Below are 12,697 nucleotides of genomic sequence, written 5' to 3'. Positions count from 1 at the left end.
TCCCATCCCATGCACAACAAATTGATTAAAAAGAGAAAATGGATCATGTCTTTGGATCATCAGAACAATGGAAGGATAATATTCTCGAGCTTGAACTTGATCAAGTTAACCAAACTGCTTTCCTGCCGTACTACGCCGGACCCAGTTCCCATATTGGGATCAACAACAACTCTTCCTCTGCCTCTGCCTCTGCTAACGTTAACAAAAGAATGATAGAATTCGCCAGAAGAACTGCAGAATTTAAAGATTCCGGCAGCAGATTCCATCGCCGGAAAATGAGCGAGAGATTGAGAAGAGAAAACGAGAGGAAAGCATACTCTGCCCTCCACTCTATGCTGCCTCTTGGCACCAAGGTTAATTCCTCAGTCAGTCCCTACAGATATTGAATTCTAATTACATAAAGTTAATATTTTATTGGTTGATATATATGTAGAACGAAAAGAAATCGATTATGCAAACGGCGGCGAGAAGAATTGAAGAGCTGAAAGTAGATAAGGAAGTGGCAGAAAGGAGAAACCATAATCTTCAAGTGAAATTGGAGGAGATTGATAATCTTAGGAGTTCAAAGATTGAAGTAAGAGTAGCAAATGCAAATGCAGTATCAGGATTAGGGATAGATTATATTGTTGAGGTTCTCAAGTGTCTGAATATGTTAGGGGTAAAAACGAGGAGCATTCAATCAACCTTATCTGATGATCATCAACTTCTTGCTGTAATCCATATTCAAACCCAGGTAGGTACTTCAATAACTCCATCTTTTAATTAATGTTTGTTCATCATATACCCACCCATATATATTTTATTGTTTTTTTTTTTTTTTTTATGATGGGAAGATTCCAGATGGTGAGGTAAGAAAGGCAGTGCAGAGGACCTTACAAGAGATTGCAGAGAAACTTCAATTCAATTTCCCAAATTACAACTAGTTTTGTCAATATGCATACTTCAACTCTCCAATTACAAATGTTTTGTAATTTTTAAAGGGTTTACATTGTTGTTTCAAAATGATCGATTTCAATTTTTCTTAATAAAATTACTCAACTTTGAGTTTTGTCTCAATTAGGTCACTCTAGCGATTTCAGTGATTAAAATGTATCAGAATGATAAAATACGTGACATGTCTGCATGAGTCAACTCAAATATATGACTGAAACGACACATGATATCCACGTATGCACCACATGACCATCATATGTCGGATATTTTTATGAAAAAAAAAACAAAATTTAGTTTTTTTTTTCCATAAAAATAACCGACACGTGGATGTCATGTGTTACTACGTCATCATTTCGATGCTTTTCAATCATCGAAAATCGTCAAAATGAAATCACTTAAATAAGAAGTTATTTTAGTAGCTACTTGCAACTATTGCAAACTTAAGGTAATCTTTTTATATAATTATATTTGCACATGTGCAAATATTAATGTAGTTTTCAATTGTACAAAGTAACAACATTCTACCAAACTCAAATACCTTCAACATGAAAGTAACGTATCTTTTTTTTATTATATTCTCGAGATTGTGTTATCTTATGCACGGGAGACTCCCGTGCATAAGATCCAAAATTAAGAGAGATTAATTTTTTTTTATTATATAATATTTAATTAAATTATTTTTATTTTTATTATGTTAAAAATTAAATAAATATTAACTTATTCAGAAAATAGTTAGAGTCCGGCGGTCTAAAAATCTTAAGAGGGCCAATTTTTTTATACAAAATCTAATCATTTTTTTTAAGATTAAATTATTTTTACTATATTTGTTATGTCAAAAATCAAGTTAAAGTATTTTGGTGTTTCGTTTTGTTAAAACATTGTTATATGAAAGCATTATTTTTTAATTAATAGGGCCCAATTTTTTTATTTAGTATAGACTCTAAAAATGTTTAAGACGGTCCTGCCAGCTGGTCAGAGAAAGACTGGCCCAAGCGAACTCGCTTCACTGTTTAAGTTAGCAACGGTTGAAGATAATCGAAGTATTAACAATTTATGTGTTTAGATAGATCATATACATTTTCTATTTATAGTGATTGTTAAGGGTAATCATCGTCATTCTATGAATTCTCCTTAATGAGTCATCAGACACGTGTCAACTTTCAGTTGACTCTACCTTGCTCAGTTTGTGATGTCATCACGCGATGCACTTTGCCATGTAGCAAGTGTGCAGCTATGTGTCCTCATTTCATTGGACCTAAGGTTTTATAGCCTCTAGAGTGTCAGGTGGCGCACTCTGTCCTTTGCACAACCGTTTATCTTAATCCAACGAGTGCTTATTGTGGACCGTACGACTATTGAGACAGACGATGAAGATTCTTCCACATGGCTGAAGGGTGTCATTCGCATCTTTAGGGAATATTTTTTCTCTAGATCAGATGGTTACTGTGAATCTTCTGAATCCAAAGGATGACATTGATCCACGTGTAAGTGAGTTTTCTATAGAATATTTCTTCGGATATCATATGCCCCCTTCAGCCTATGCCTGAGCTCTTTAGGGTTTGAGATTTGTGTGCGGAACGATGTTTGATTTGCTTATCTAATGAGTTGTGTCACTTCCTCGTTTGAAGATTTCAATAGAGCACGTGCTTTCACGCTTTCACCCTAGCGTCAAGTAGTTGGCCTGGGAATTTGCACCTTTTTATCTTTGCACGTCCTGCTGGATGTCAATCAAACCTTCCTCCTTGTCCATGTGATTGGTTGGGACTCCTCGATTACTTCTCCTCATCATTACCTTTATCAAATGCAGGTAGTCGAATCGCCATCGTTGTTGGGAGTATCTTGAAAACGCTTATAAATACCTATGGTTGGTCATTTACCTCCTTCATGCTCTCGCTTTCTCTCTCAAACCTCGGCTGGGATTTTATTGTTATCTTCCTCTTTTTCGATGAGCTTGCTCTTTTCCGTCCAAGTATTACATCAATCCCCCCTCTCATTTTTGTTTATCTTCATCTAATATGGCTTCTAGCAAGAACTTGTCTCCTGAAAAAACTTCTCCTTTAATGAATCGACCACTAGCAAGCCTACGAAATCTCATGTTCCAAAACCCAAGAATTCCCAGTAAATCTAATATGAATTTTCTCCTTAACAGAACTGGTGTCGCAATATCTAGAGTTTGGGCCACTAGAGGTCATATTGTTCGGTCCAAACCAAGTGATCACCCAAGCGCCTGAGGGTCATATAGGTTTTTATAAGATCTTCATAGAACAAGGGATTAGATTGGCATTCTCTTATGGTGAATTAAATATCTTCAATGAGTTTGATATTTTCCCTACACAAATTTCACCAAACGACTGGCTTTACCTTATGTACCTAGTCAAGCTCTGTGATGATCTAAATGTGGTCATGATTGGGCCCCTCTTTCGTAGTATATGAACTCCCGTCATTCAAGAAACCAACGATGCTATTTGGTTTAATAAGAGTTTGTCTAATCGAAAAACTTTTATTTCAAACAAATGTTCTAGTGTGAAAGACTTCAAGTCGTATTGCTCTAGATTCGCATGCTAAATGACAAAAGGGGGAGGCCAGTTGAAAAGGCCTTGTAGGGGTTCCCCTTTAAGAGATTATGGAACACCGGCTTGAAAATAAGTCCTCTTGGAAAGAACAGAGGGCACTCACTGGAGAATAATACATGATCTGTCAATACTTGACTTTAGTGGAATTGTCATTTGCTCGCCAAGAGTTGTTTGACCATCTAGGAGAAGATAAACCCTTCTTTCGGACGAAAGGGGAGAGAGTGTTTTTTTAGTTGTTGCCTATGAAAAATTACTTGCAGGTAGCTTTTTATTTTTGCCTGATCTTTTTTTATTTATTCCCTTTTTGTGTTTGTGCAGGATCTAACATGACTTTTATGCGCGAAACCATAGAGATAGAGCTGCATGAACACTTTGTTTAACTCATAGAAGTTTTGTTGAAAATGTGTTGGAGCGATTTGGCATTAAAAAATGTTAAACTTGTAAGTACTCCACTTGCTGCTCATTTTAGACTTCATGCTAATCCATGTCCACAATTCGAAAAGTATATTAAATATATGTCACATCTATCTTACTCTAGTGTTGTTGGTAGTATCATGTACGCATCTGTTTTAAGCATCAAGCAATTAACACTTAATTGCTAATTTGAGACAGATTCTCCAAAAGAGAATTATAAGGTTTTAGGTATTGGGATTAAGAGCTTTCGAGTGTTATTTTTGCCATTCTTTTTCTCCGGTGGAATAATTTCCGGTCTCCTTGATTAATGGAGTAGACACACTACGTAAATCTTTATATCATTTATTTTATTATTCTCTCTTATTTTGTTATCAATTTATTTACTCAAATTAAATATTTTTTCCCCTTTAGGTTTTTCTTGTTATTAATAACATATATATTATTAGGGTATCAGATTATGAAAGCTACACAATGTTTAACACATACATACCTTAAAACAACAACTTTTATTTTATTCTCAAAGACCAAATTACAAAATCAAAATACTGTCATAACAAACAATCAAACATCAGATTGAAAAACATCAAAAGAGGAAATCAAATATTGTTTGATAGAAGAACTTGATTGACTAGATTGTTCAAGTTGAAGGAGGATGATCCATTAACAGTAACAGCCTCTTGTGCTATTTTCTTCCACTCCATAGCCTTTCCCTTCATATTTCTACCTATATCACCACTCATTGATTCCTTAACAAGCTTATCCACTTCATCTCTTTGGAAATTACTACTCAATTCCACACCAATCCCCCATTCATTACAACTCTTTCTACAGTTCACAAAATGTTCCCCAAAAAAGGGCCAACAAATCACAGGTATTCCAGCAGAAATGGTTTCCACAATTGAATTCCAGCCACAGTGCGTAAGGAATACCCCTGTGGAGGGGTGGTTTAGCACTTGTTCTTGTGGACACCAACTTCCTATAAACCCTCTTTCTTTGGTTTCAGTCAGAAATTGGGGCGGAAGAACCGCCGAGTCTCCCATGATCAAGTCTGGCCTTGTTATCCACAAGAAGTTATGTTTACTGTTAGCCAGTCCCCATGCTAGCTCTACTAGCTGTTCCATAGTTATTACTGTTGTGGTTCCAAAGTTTATGTAAACAACTGAGTTAGGTTCCTTTGAATCCAGCCATTTGATGCATTCTGCCTCTTCATTCCATAGATTGCATTCAATGGAATCATATTTATCATCATCAGAAATGTTGTCCAGAAGAGATTGGAGAGGACCAATGCTGAGGACCCTTTTAAACATAGGGGAAACTGTTTTCAAGGCTTCAGTTTCTAAGGTGTCAAAGGTGTGAAATATAACAGCTGATGCTTGAGATGCTCTTATTAATTCCGAGTCCCCGGAATCAGACATGGAGCCTTGGTCTCTATTCTTGAAAAACTTTGCAAGATCCCTCACTTGTGCTCCTTTCATCCCTGGAATCCATTCCATCATGTTGTCCAGATTCTTCTTATCTTCTTCTCCCGGTTTCTTGCTTGGATCTGCAAGTAAGTAACTTTCATTAATTTGAGACAATTGTAATAATGTGAATGTGATCATGATTGGGGGTGTAAACTAGCCTTGTTAGTCCACAAATTATTCGAGTTCCGTTCGATCAAACTCAATCAAAGCTCGGCTGGATAGGGCTCGACTCGAGTTCGGGATCAGCTCGAGCACTAACGAGCTGAGTTCGAGCTTCCTTACGTTCGACATTGAAAGCTTGCGAGCATGTTCGAGTATTTTTAATTACTATATATATTTTATTGTTTATTATTAATTTTCATCACAATTCACAACTTAAATAAGATTTAACCCATAAAAAAAATAACATAAAAAGCTTAGACATTTGACTATTTAGGTCGACAATTAAGTTTGATAAGGAACAAAATATATTACAAAATTTAATATGTATTTCATTGTTTGAAATTTTTCAAACGAGTTTGTACGCTACTTATTTTATGCATGTACGATGAATTTGGTTAAAGCTTGTTAGAAGCTCGATAAAAGCTCGGCTCGATCAAATTCGGTCAAAGCTCGGTCAAGTCTACCTAGGGTTTAGCTCGACTCTTTTATACCCCCTAATCATGATGATGCATTACGTACCTTTGAGGAATGCAAGGCATTGTTTGATTTGGTCGCGAGAATGTTTAAAACTGAGGAACCCGGAGGCACCCATATTCCAAAGCAAGACATTGGGGATTTGCAATTCTTGAGAGAGAGATAAAGTGTAACTCAAAATAGCATCCGAAAGTAGGCATGTTACTGGAGGAGTGGAAGAAGAAGAAGTGTGATTGAGTTTGGTGATAAGATCACGAAACAAAGGAAGAAAATCCTTTCTACAGATCTCTCGTAGAGCCAAGAAGCTTAAGGCTAAACTGGTGTGGGAATTTGAAGGAGGCTGCTGAAGAGGTAAGGTAACAAACCGGAAGTCCGGCAATCCATCTAAGGCGTTAATGCCTCTGGATTCAAGAATCCGGTTGTGATTAGCTTCGGTGTTAACAAGAGTCACAAAAAAGCCTTTGTGATGAAGGAGTTTTGCCAATTTCAGCATTGGAATAATGTGGCCTTGTAATGGAAATGGGACGCATACCACATGAGGCTGAGGCTGAATTTCCATTCTTAAAATATCACTTTTCTCTTGCAATTTGCAGGTTGCAAGAAGAGATGCAGAGTACCCCATTTTTATACTAACACATGCTTTCATAAAATGACAAGTTTCAGAATACTGGCTTCCTTTCTTTGTACTAATCACCTTATATATCATTTTAGTTCTCATGTTTGTATTTTTCTTCAGGGATAAAAGCCGGAAACAATTTTAACGTCTAAAATAACTCAATTTTGCCTCTAATGCTGGTAGTCAAGAGCAATTTTACTTTTAACGTTATCAAGTTGGATCAAATTGATAAATAATTCATCAAACTGTATTGTCATGAATTTTTATCCGCATGTGAGTCATTTTACCACTAATTAGTAACATATCATATGCCTATGATTATGATTATGATTAGATATTAAAAAAAAAATTAGAAATATAATTTTTTTTTGTACGAATTGGACAAAAAAATTCAAAATATTTCGCTAAATTTATAAATATAAATCTCTAATTCTATTATTAAATTATAAAAAATATGAAATCTTAAAAAAAAAACAGACACATTAATGCAAACACGGATGCCTCCGTGATCTCGGGTAGTGCTGGTTGCGGTGTGGTTTTTCGAAATAGTCGGGGGCATCCTCTTGGGTCATTTGTCTTCCCCCTTGATTGTGCTTTGGTACACATGGCGGAATTGCAAGCTGCTATTTTTTCAGTTTCGATTGCGAGGTCACGTGGTTGGACTCGTCACTGGATTGAAAGTGACTCGACTTACGTTATTCATATTTTTCGTACCCGTGCGAAGATCATTCCCTGGACAATGCGAGTGGATTGGTTAAATTGTTTGGATTCAATGATGCATATTCAGGTGGTTGTCTCCCATGTGTTCCGTGAAGGAAATCAGGTGGCGGATGCTCTTGCTAATTACGGACGTCTGGCCTCGGATTTGCAAATGTGGAATACCCTTCCGGACTTCTGCTCCCTTTTAGCTAGAGATAATGCCCTTGGTAGGGATATGTTTAGATTCTCTTAAAGCTTTTTTTGTAATGGTTTCATATTTTTTCATCTCTTCCTTTATATATCTTGGATCTTTGCCTTTTCGGGGGTGCCAACCTGGTTGGGATGTCCATTGGGCTAGGTCTGTATTTCAATAAAAAAAATGTTTGAAATTGATCCAACATGTCAATGTTAAGATAAAGTTACATCATTTTAGACGTTAGAAATAAAATTACTCCTAGCGGTAAACATTATGGGTATTTTTATATCTTTATTGCTTGTATTTATTATATTTTCATTTTGTCTTATTGTACAAGCATAAGAAATTAACACAAATACAAAAGAATTAATTTTGGAGAAGCAAGCACAACTTGAATTTCAACTTCAAGAAACGTGTGCAAAGTGAACAAATTTTTCATATGCTCCGTTTCAACCATATTCTTAAGTCAAAAGTGAGCATCTTTCTTCTAAAGTTTGGAAATGTTTTATGCAAATCTAACATAGGTAAATAATATACAATAAAGACCACTGCTTTGATTAATTTGGTTTTTTTCTTTTTTCTTTTTTTTTTGTAATTAGCAAGACTAAATTCTCTCTTATTACTAGCAATTTTACTTTTAACATCTAAAATAGTACAACTCTACCCATAATATTGGCAATCAATATATAGCAATTTTATCCTAACATTGATAAGTTAGATCAATTTCAAAAATCGTTATAAAACACAAATATTTTGTTCTTTATTCTGCACGAGTTTTATATCTATTCGTTCTAAAAAAATATTTCACATTTTTTGTGTGAAATATTTGGATTGTTTTATCCAACCCGTACAAAATACAAAATAATTTTTTGTTTTTTATTTTATTTCACGTCTATCCATATATTTGTGTTTTGTGACTGACGAATGATAAGATGATGTGTAGATGTCAAGATTCATGATTGAGTAGAATAGTTTGATGAATTATTTCTCAAATCGACCCAATTTACCAATGTTAGTGGTAAATTTACTCTTTAATGCCAACGTTAGGGATAACTTTGCATCATTTTAAATGTTAAGGATATATTGCTCTTTGTTGTTAATATTGATGGTATTTTTACACCTTATCGTAAAAATGAGTGATTGGTATATTTTTTTATTGGCACTATGAGAAAAGGAAGGGTATTTTAACTAATTAAGTAATTATAAGAGTAAATTCATCATTTCACTTGAATTTAGTGGGAAAATGAATGGTTAATCTACTTTTTGCTTTCATATATTATTATGGATATGTTGCGTATTTATATGTTCAATTCAAAGTGTATTCTACGTTGTTGATAAATTCTGTATTAGGTATATTATGTATGTCTAACACATAATTATGTTAGGCATATCCTGAATTTTGTGTTAGGTATATTATGTATATGTGTAGGTTGGTTGAAATTGCTTTCCATGTGGCTCGCCATTGCTCTCACGGCCATGTAAGCTACTATATGTTCTTTATTTACTGTCATGACTAATGGATTCGTTTATTTTGATAACAATGTCAAGTTCTAACCTTTAATACTATGTTTTATGTGCTTTGGAGTTCCCATTGTTTCAATTGTTTAATTGTTTAGGAAAATAGCAGTTTGTGAGCCATTGGTTTTAGCACTGTCAATTTCTAACAGGATTTACATATACAATTCGTTTTAACAGAATTATCATCTTTGTTGCTTTTATATCATATAAAATCATGGTTGTGCTATTAAAATTGATTTGAGGAAGGCGTATGATAGTGTCCAATGGGATTTTCTTGAGGAAGTTTTACTAGGGCTAAGATTTCCTTTAACATTTGTTAATTGGATCATGGTTTGTGTGCGGTCTTCTCGGTTTGTGTTGTCTATTAATGGAGGAATTCATGGCTATTTTGAAGGGAAGAATGGATTACGACAAGGAGACCCAATGTCTCCTTTGTTGTTTGTGTTAATTATGGACTACCTATCACGGATGTTTCATTCTCGACTGTCGGATCACTTTCAGTTTCATTGGGGATGTAAGGCTTTGAAGCTTACTCATCTGTGTTTTGCTGATGATTTGTTCCTATTTTGTAAGGGGCACCTTGCTTCGATTATGGAGTTATGTGCTATTTTGATAAAGTTTGGGGATTATTCAGGATTGAGAGTCAATTTTCAAAAAAGCGCTATCTTTTTTAGCGGCATGATAAATGAAGTTAAAAGTGAGATTTTAAGCAGAATTCCTTTTTCTGAGGGGCAACTTCCAGTTAAGTATTTGGGGTTACCACTAATCTCTTCCAAACTTTCTAAGCAACACTGTCTTTCCTTGGTAAATAGAATCACAGCTCGCATTGATAGCTGGAATTCTCGTTTTTTATCTTATGCTGGCCGTCTTCAACTTATTTTATCTGTCCTTCGTAGCATACAGGTTTATTGGTGTTCTGTGTTTTTGCTCCCAAAGTCAGTAATTCGTAGCATTGATAATAAATGTAGGAATTTTCTTTGGAAAGGAAAAAGTGATAATCATGTTGGGGCTTTAGTGGCGTGGGCTGATGTATGTTCTCCGAAAAGTTGTGGGGGCCCGGGAATTAGAGATTTGAATGTTTGGAATTATTCTGCAGTTGGGAAGCTCATTTGGGAGTTGTTGTCTCAAAAAAGTTCTCTTTGGGCAGTGTGGATTCATGCTAATAAATTGAAGAAACTTAGTTTTTGGGAAATTGTTAGGCCATTTGATGCAAGTTGGAGTTGGACAAGTATGCACAAAATAAAGCATATGTTTAAGCCTTTCTTTTCTTATAAATTGGGGGATGGGAAGAGTTTTAATTTTTGGGATGATCCTTGGATTAATGATAAGAGCTTAAGGGAGCTTTTTCCTAGATTGGATATTTCTGATACTGATGTTGCTAAAGATATGAAGGTTGCTGATCTTGTTGGGAGGCAAGGGTGGCGTCTACCAGACCCAAGTGATGAACTCACTGAGCAAGCTTGGCATGTGGTGAAACAGATACAAATTTATCCTAACGAGAGGGATAGGATTGTCTGGAAGGGGAATAATAAGGGACAGTTTACTGTGGCTACTGCGTATAAGGCATTAATGCCTACTCAAGTTATTGTGGGTTGGTGGAAGGTTGTTTGGGGACATCAATTTATCCCAAGACACAGTTTCATCTTATGGATTGCGTTAAAAAATCGGTTGAATGTTAAAACTCGGATTGCTGTCTAGGCAAACTTGACAAATCAATTGTGTTGTTTATGTGGTCAGGAAGAGGAGACAGTGCCCCATCTATTTTTTGATTGTTCCGTTAGTGGGAGTGTATGGATGGAGATTAATGGTAAGTGTGATGTACCAAATAATCTACCATGGAGAAGGCTTATAAGTTGGTTGTCAAGGAATGCTGCAGGAAAATCTCTTAAATCTTCTATTAGAAGAGTTGCTTTTGCAGCAACTGTGTATTGGGTGTGGTTGACTAGGAATAGAATTGCTTTTGATAATGGTCTTTTTTGTAAGGATCAAATTGTTAGGCAAGTGTCTTTAAATGTAAAAATGAGATTATGTAAATCTCAATCTTCCAGCTTGTTGTGGAACAAGTGGACCTAGATGTATGAGTTGTCCTTTGTTCATTGTAAAAGTTTTTTGGCGCTTAATAAGATTTTTTGATATTTCCATCAAAAAAAAAAAAATCATGTCACATAACATGATTAGGATATGATAAGCTGTTTTGATATCTCTAATTGATTTTGTGTTGATTTGTTCATCAATGGTTTTCACTAAAGCAAATGCTTCTTGTTTTTGTTGTTGATATGTAATTTATTTCATATAAAATCATGTCACATGACACGATTATGACATAACAAGCAGTTTTGATACCTCTAATTGATTTCGTGTTGGTCTGTTCATCAATAATGTCTTTCACAAAGCAAATGCTTCTTGTTTTTGTTGTTGATATGTTAAGTTGTTAAGAGTATCTTCAAGCTTTACTTTGTAACTGTGCCTGATTTATATGCTCTTGATAACTTAATTAGGTGAATTTTGTGTTAGGCATATTATGTATGTGTGCATTTATGTGAGTATTTGAACTTGCTACATGTAAATTATGTGTTGTTGTTCATTTGTGTCGGTCAGTTGGTTGAACTTGTCTATGTTGTGTCACAGGGCATCCTTGAGCAAAGAGATGGTAGAACTTGTGGCTTTTGGATAATGTGATACATGAGAGACATTGTAACAAACAAGAATTGAAAGTTTGTTGAATCCATCTTTTTCTATAAAAATTAATGAATATATTACCATATACTTATATATTTCAAATACTTTGAACTTGATTATATGTAATATACATTATAAACTATCTTGTAATGGCAACACCCAACCGGATCTTGATGAAATCTGTAAAAAAAAATGGGTAATGGTGTTCAAAACATAGAGAGTTTTTGTTAAATAGGCTAAGTTAAATCTTATCTTAAATTTTGTGCATTTGGACATTTTGTTTTTTTTTTTTTTTTTTTTTTGAGGTAATGGAATTGGAAATGGAAGAGATTGAGAGAGAGAGAGACATAGAGAATCATTTTGTTGAGTATATATAGTACTCTTTAACCCATATTTTAATTTGGGTGAATTTTGTAATTAATTACTTGATTCGGTCTAAATTATGTAATTGATGAGATTCGGGCTGAATAATTTTACCAATTATACTGACATGAATTTGTAATTATTTTATTAATTATTTTTTCCATCAAAAATTATGCAATATATGAAGTTTCGGCTGATTTGATAATTTATCAAAGTTCTGACTGAAATATGTAATTATCCACTTAAATCAAAGAGTTACAGCAGCAAAATCGTGGAAGTGGTAGGCATAAAGTTAGTGGAGTGGCATGTGGGTTAGTGGGAGAGCAAGCTATTAGGAACTTTCTTGCTGGGCAGTTATAGAACTTCCTTACTGGGCAGTTATGGAACTTCCTTGATGAGCAGTTGGGAACTTTCTTATTTGTCAATTGTGGAGCAACCTTAGCGAATCAGGGGTCTTTCTTACGGAAAGTTGGAACTTTCTTTCTAAAAATGGAAAACACGTGAAATCAAGGAATATCCAGTAGTTGGAAGTGGATTAAAATCAGTAGTAGTGGGGATGGAGTGGTTATATGCTCTTGGAAGTTAGTATTAAAAGGAGATTTCTTAC

At 34.9% G+C, this 12,697-nt stretch overlaps 2 protein-coding genes across 2 annotated transcripts; one reads left to right on the top strand and one right to left on the bottom strand.

The window, feature by feature from the left end:
* On the top strand, positions 1–1,052 carry LOC136216545 (transcription factor bHLH92). Its single transcript, XM_066003085.1, has 3 exons — positions 1–353; positions 434–733; positions 834–1,052. Exons 1-3 carry the CDS (start codon positions 39–41, stop codon positions 921–923), a joined length of 705 nt encoding a protein of 234 aa, XP_065859157.1. The 5' UTR covers positions 1–38; the 3' UTR covers positions 924–1,052.
* Positions 1,053–4,188: 3,136 nt separating this feature from the next.
* Positions 4,189–6,641, bottom strand: LOC136220230 (7-deoxyloganetin glucosyltransferase-like). Its single transcript, XM_066008018.1, has 2 exons — positions 6,065–6,641; positions 4,189–5,463 (listed from the first exon to the last, which is right to left on the bottom strand). Exons 1-2 carry the CDS (start codon positions 6,639–6,641, stop codon positions 4,517–4,519), a joined length of 1,524 nt encoding a protein of 507 aa, XP_065864090.1. The 3' UTR covers positions 4,189–4,516.
* Positions 6,642–12,697: the final 6,056 nt, after the last annotated feature.

This window comes from Euphorbia lathyris, chromosome 2 (genome assembly GCF_963576675.1).
Source record: "Euphorbia lathyris chromosome 2, ddEupLath1.1, whole genome shotgun sequence".
Taxonomy (NCBI): Eukaryota; Viridiplantae; Streptophyta; class Magnoliopsida; order Malpighiales; family Euphorbiaceae; genus Euphorbia; species Euphorbia lathyris.
This window is presented reverse-complemented; position numbering and strand designations above follow the sequence as displayed.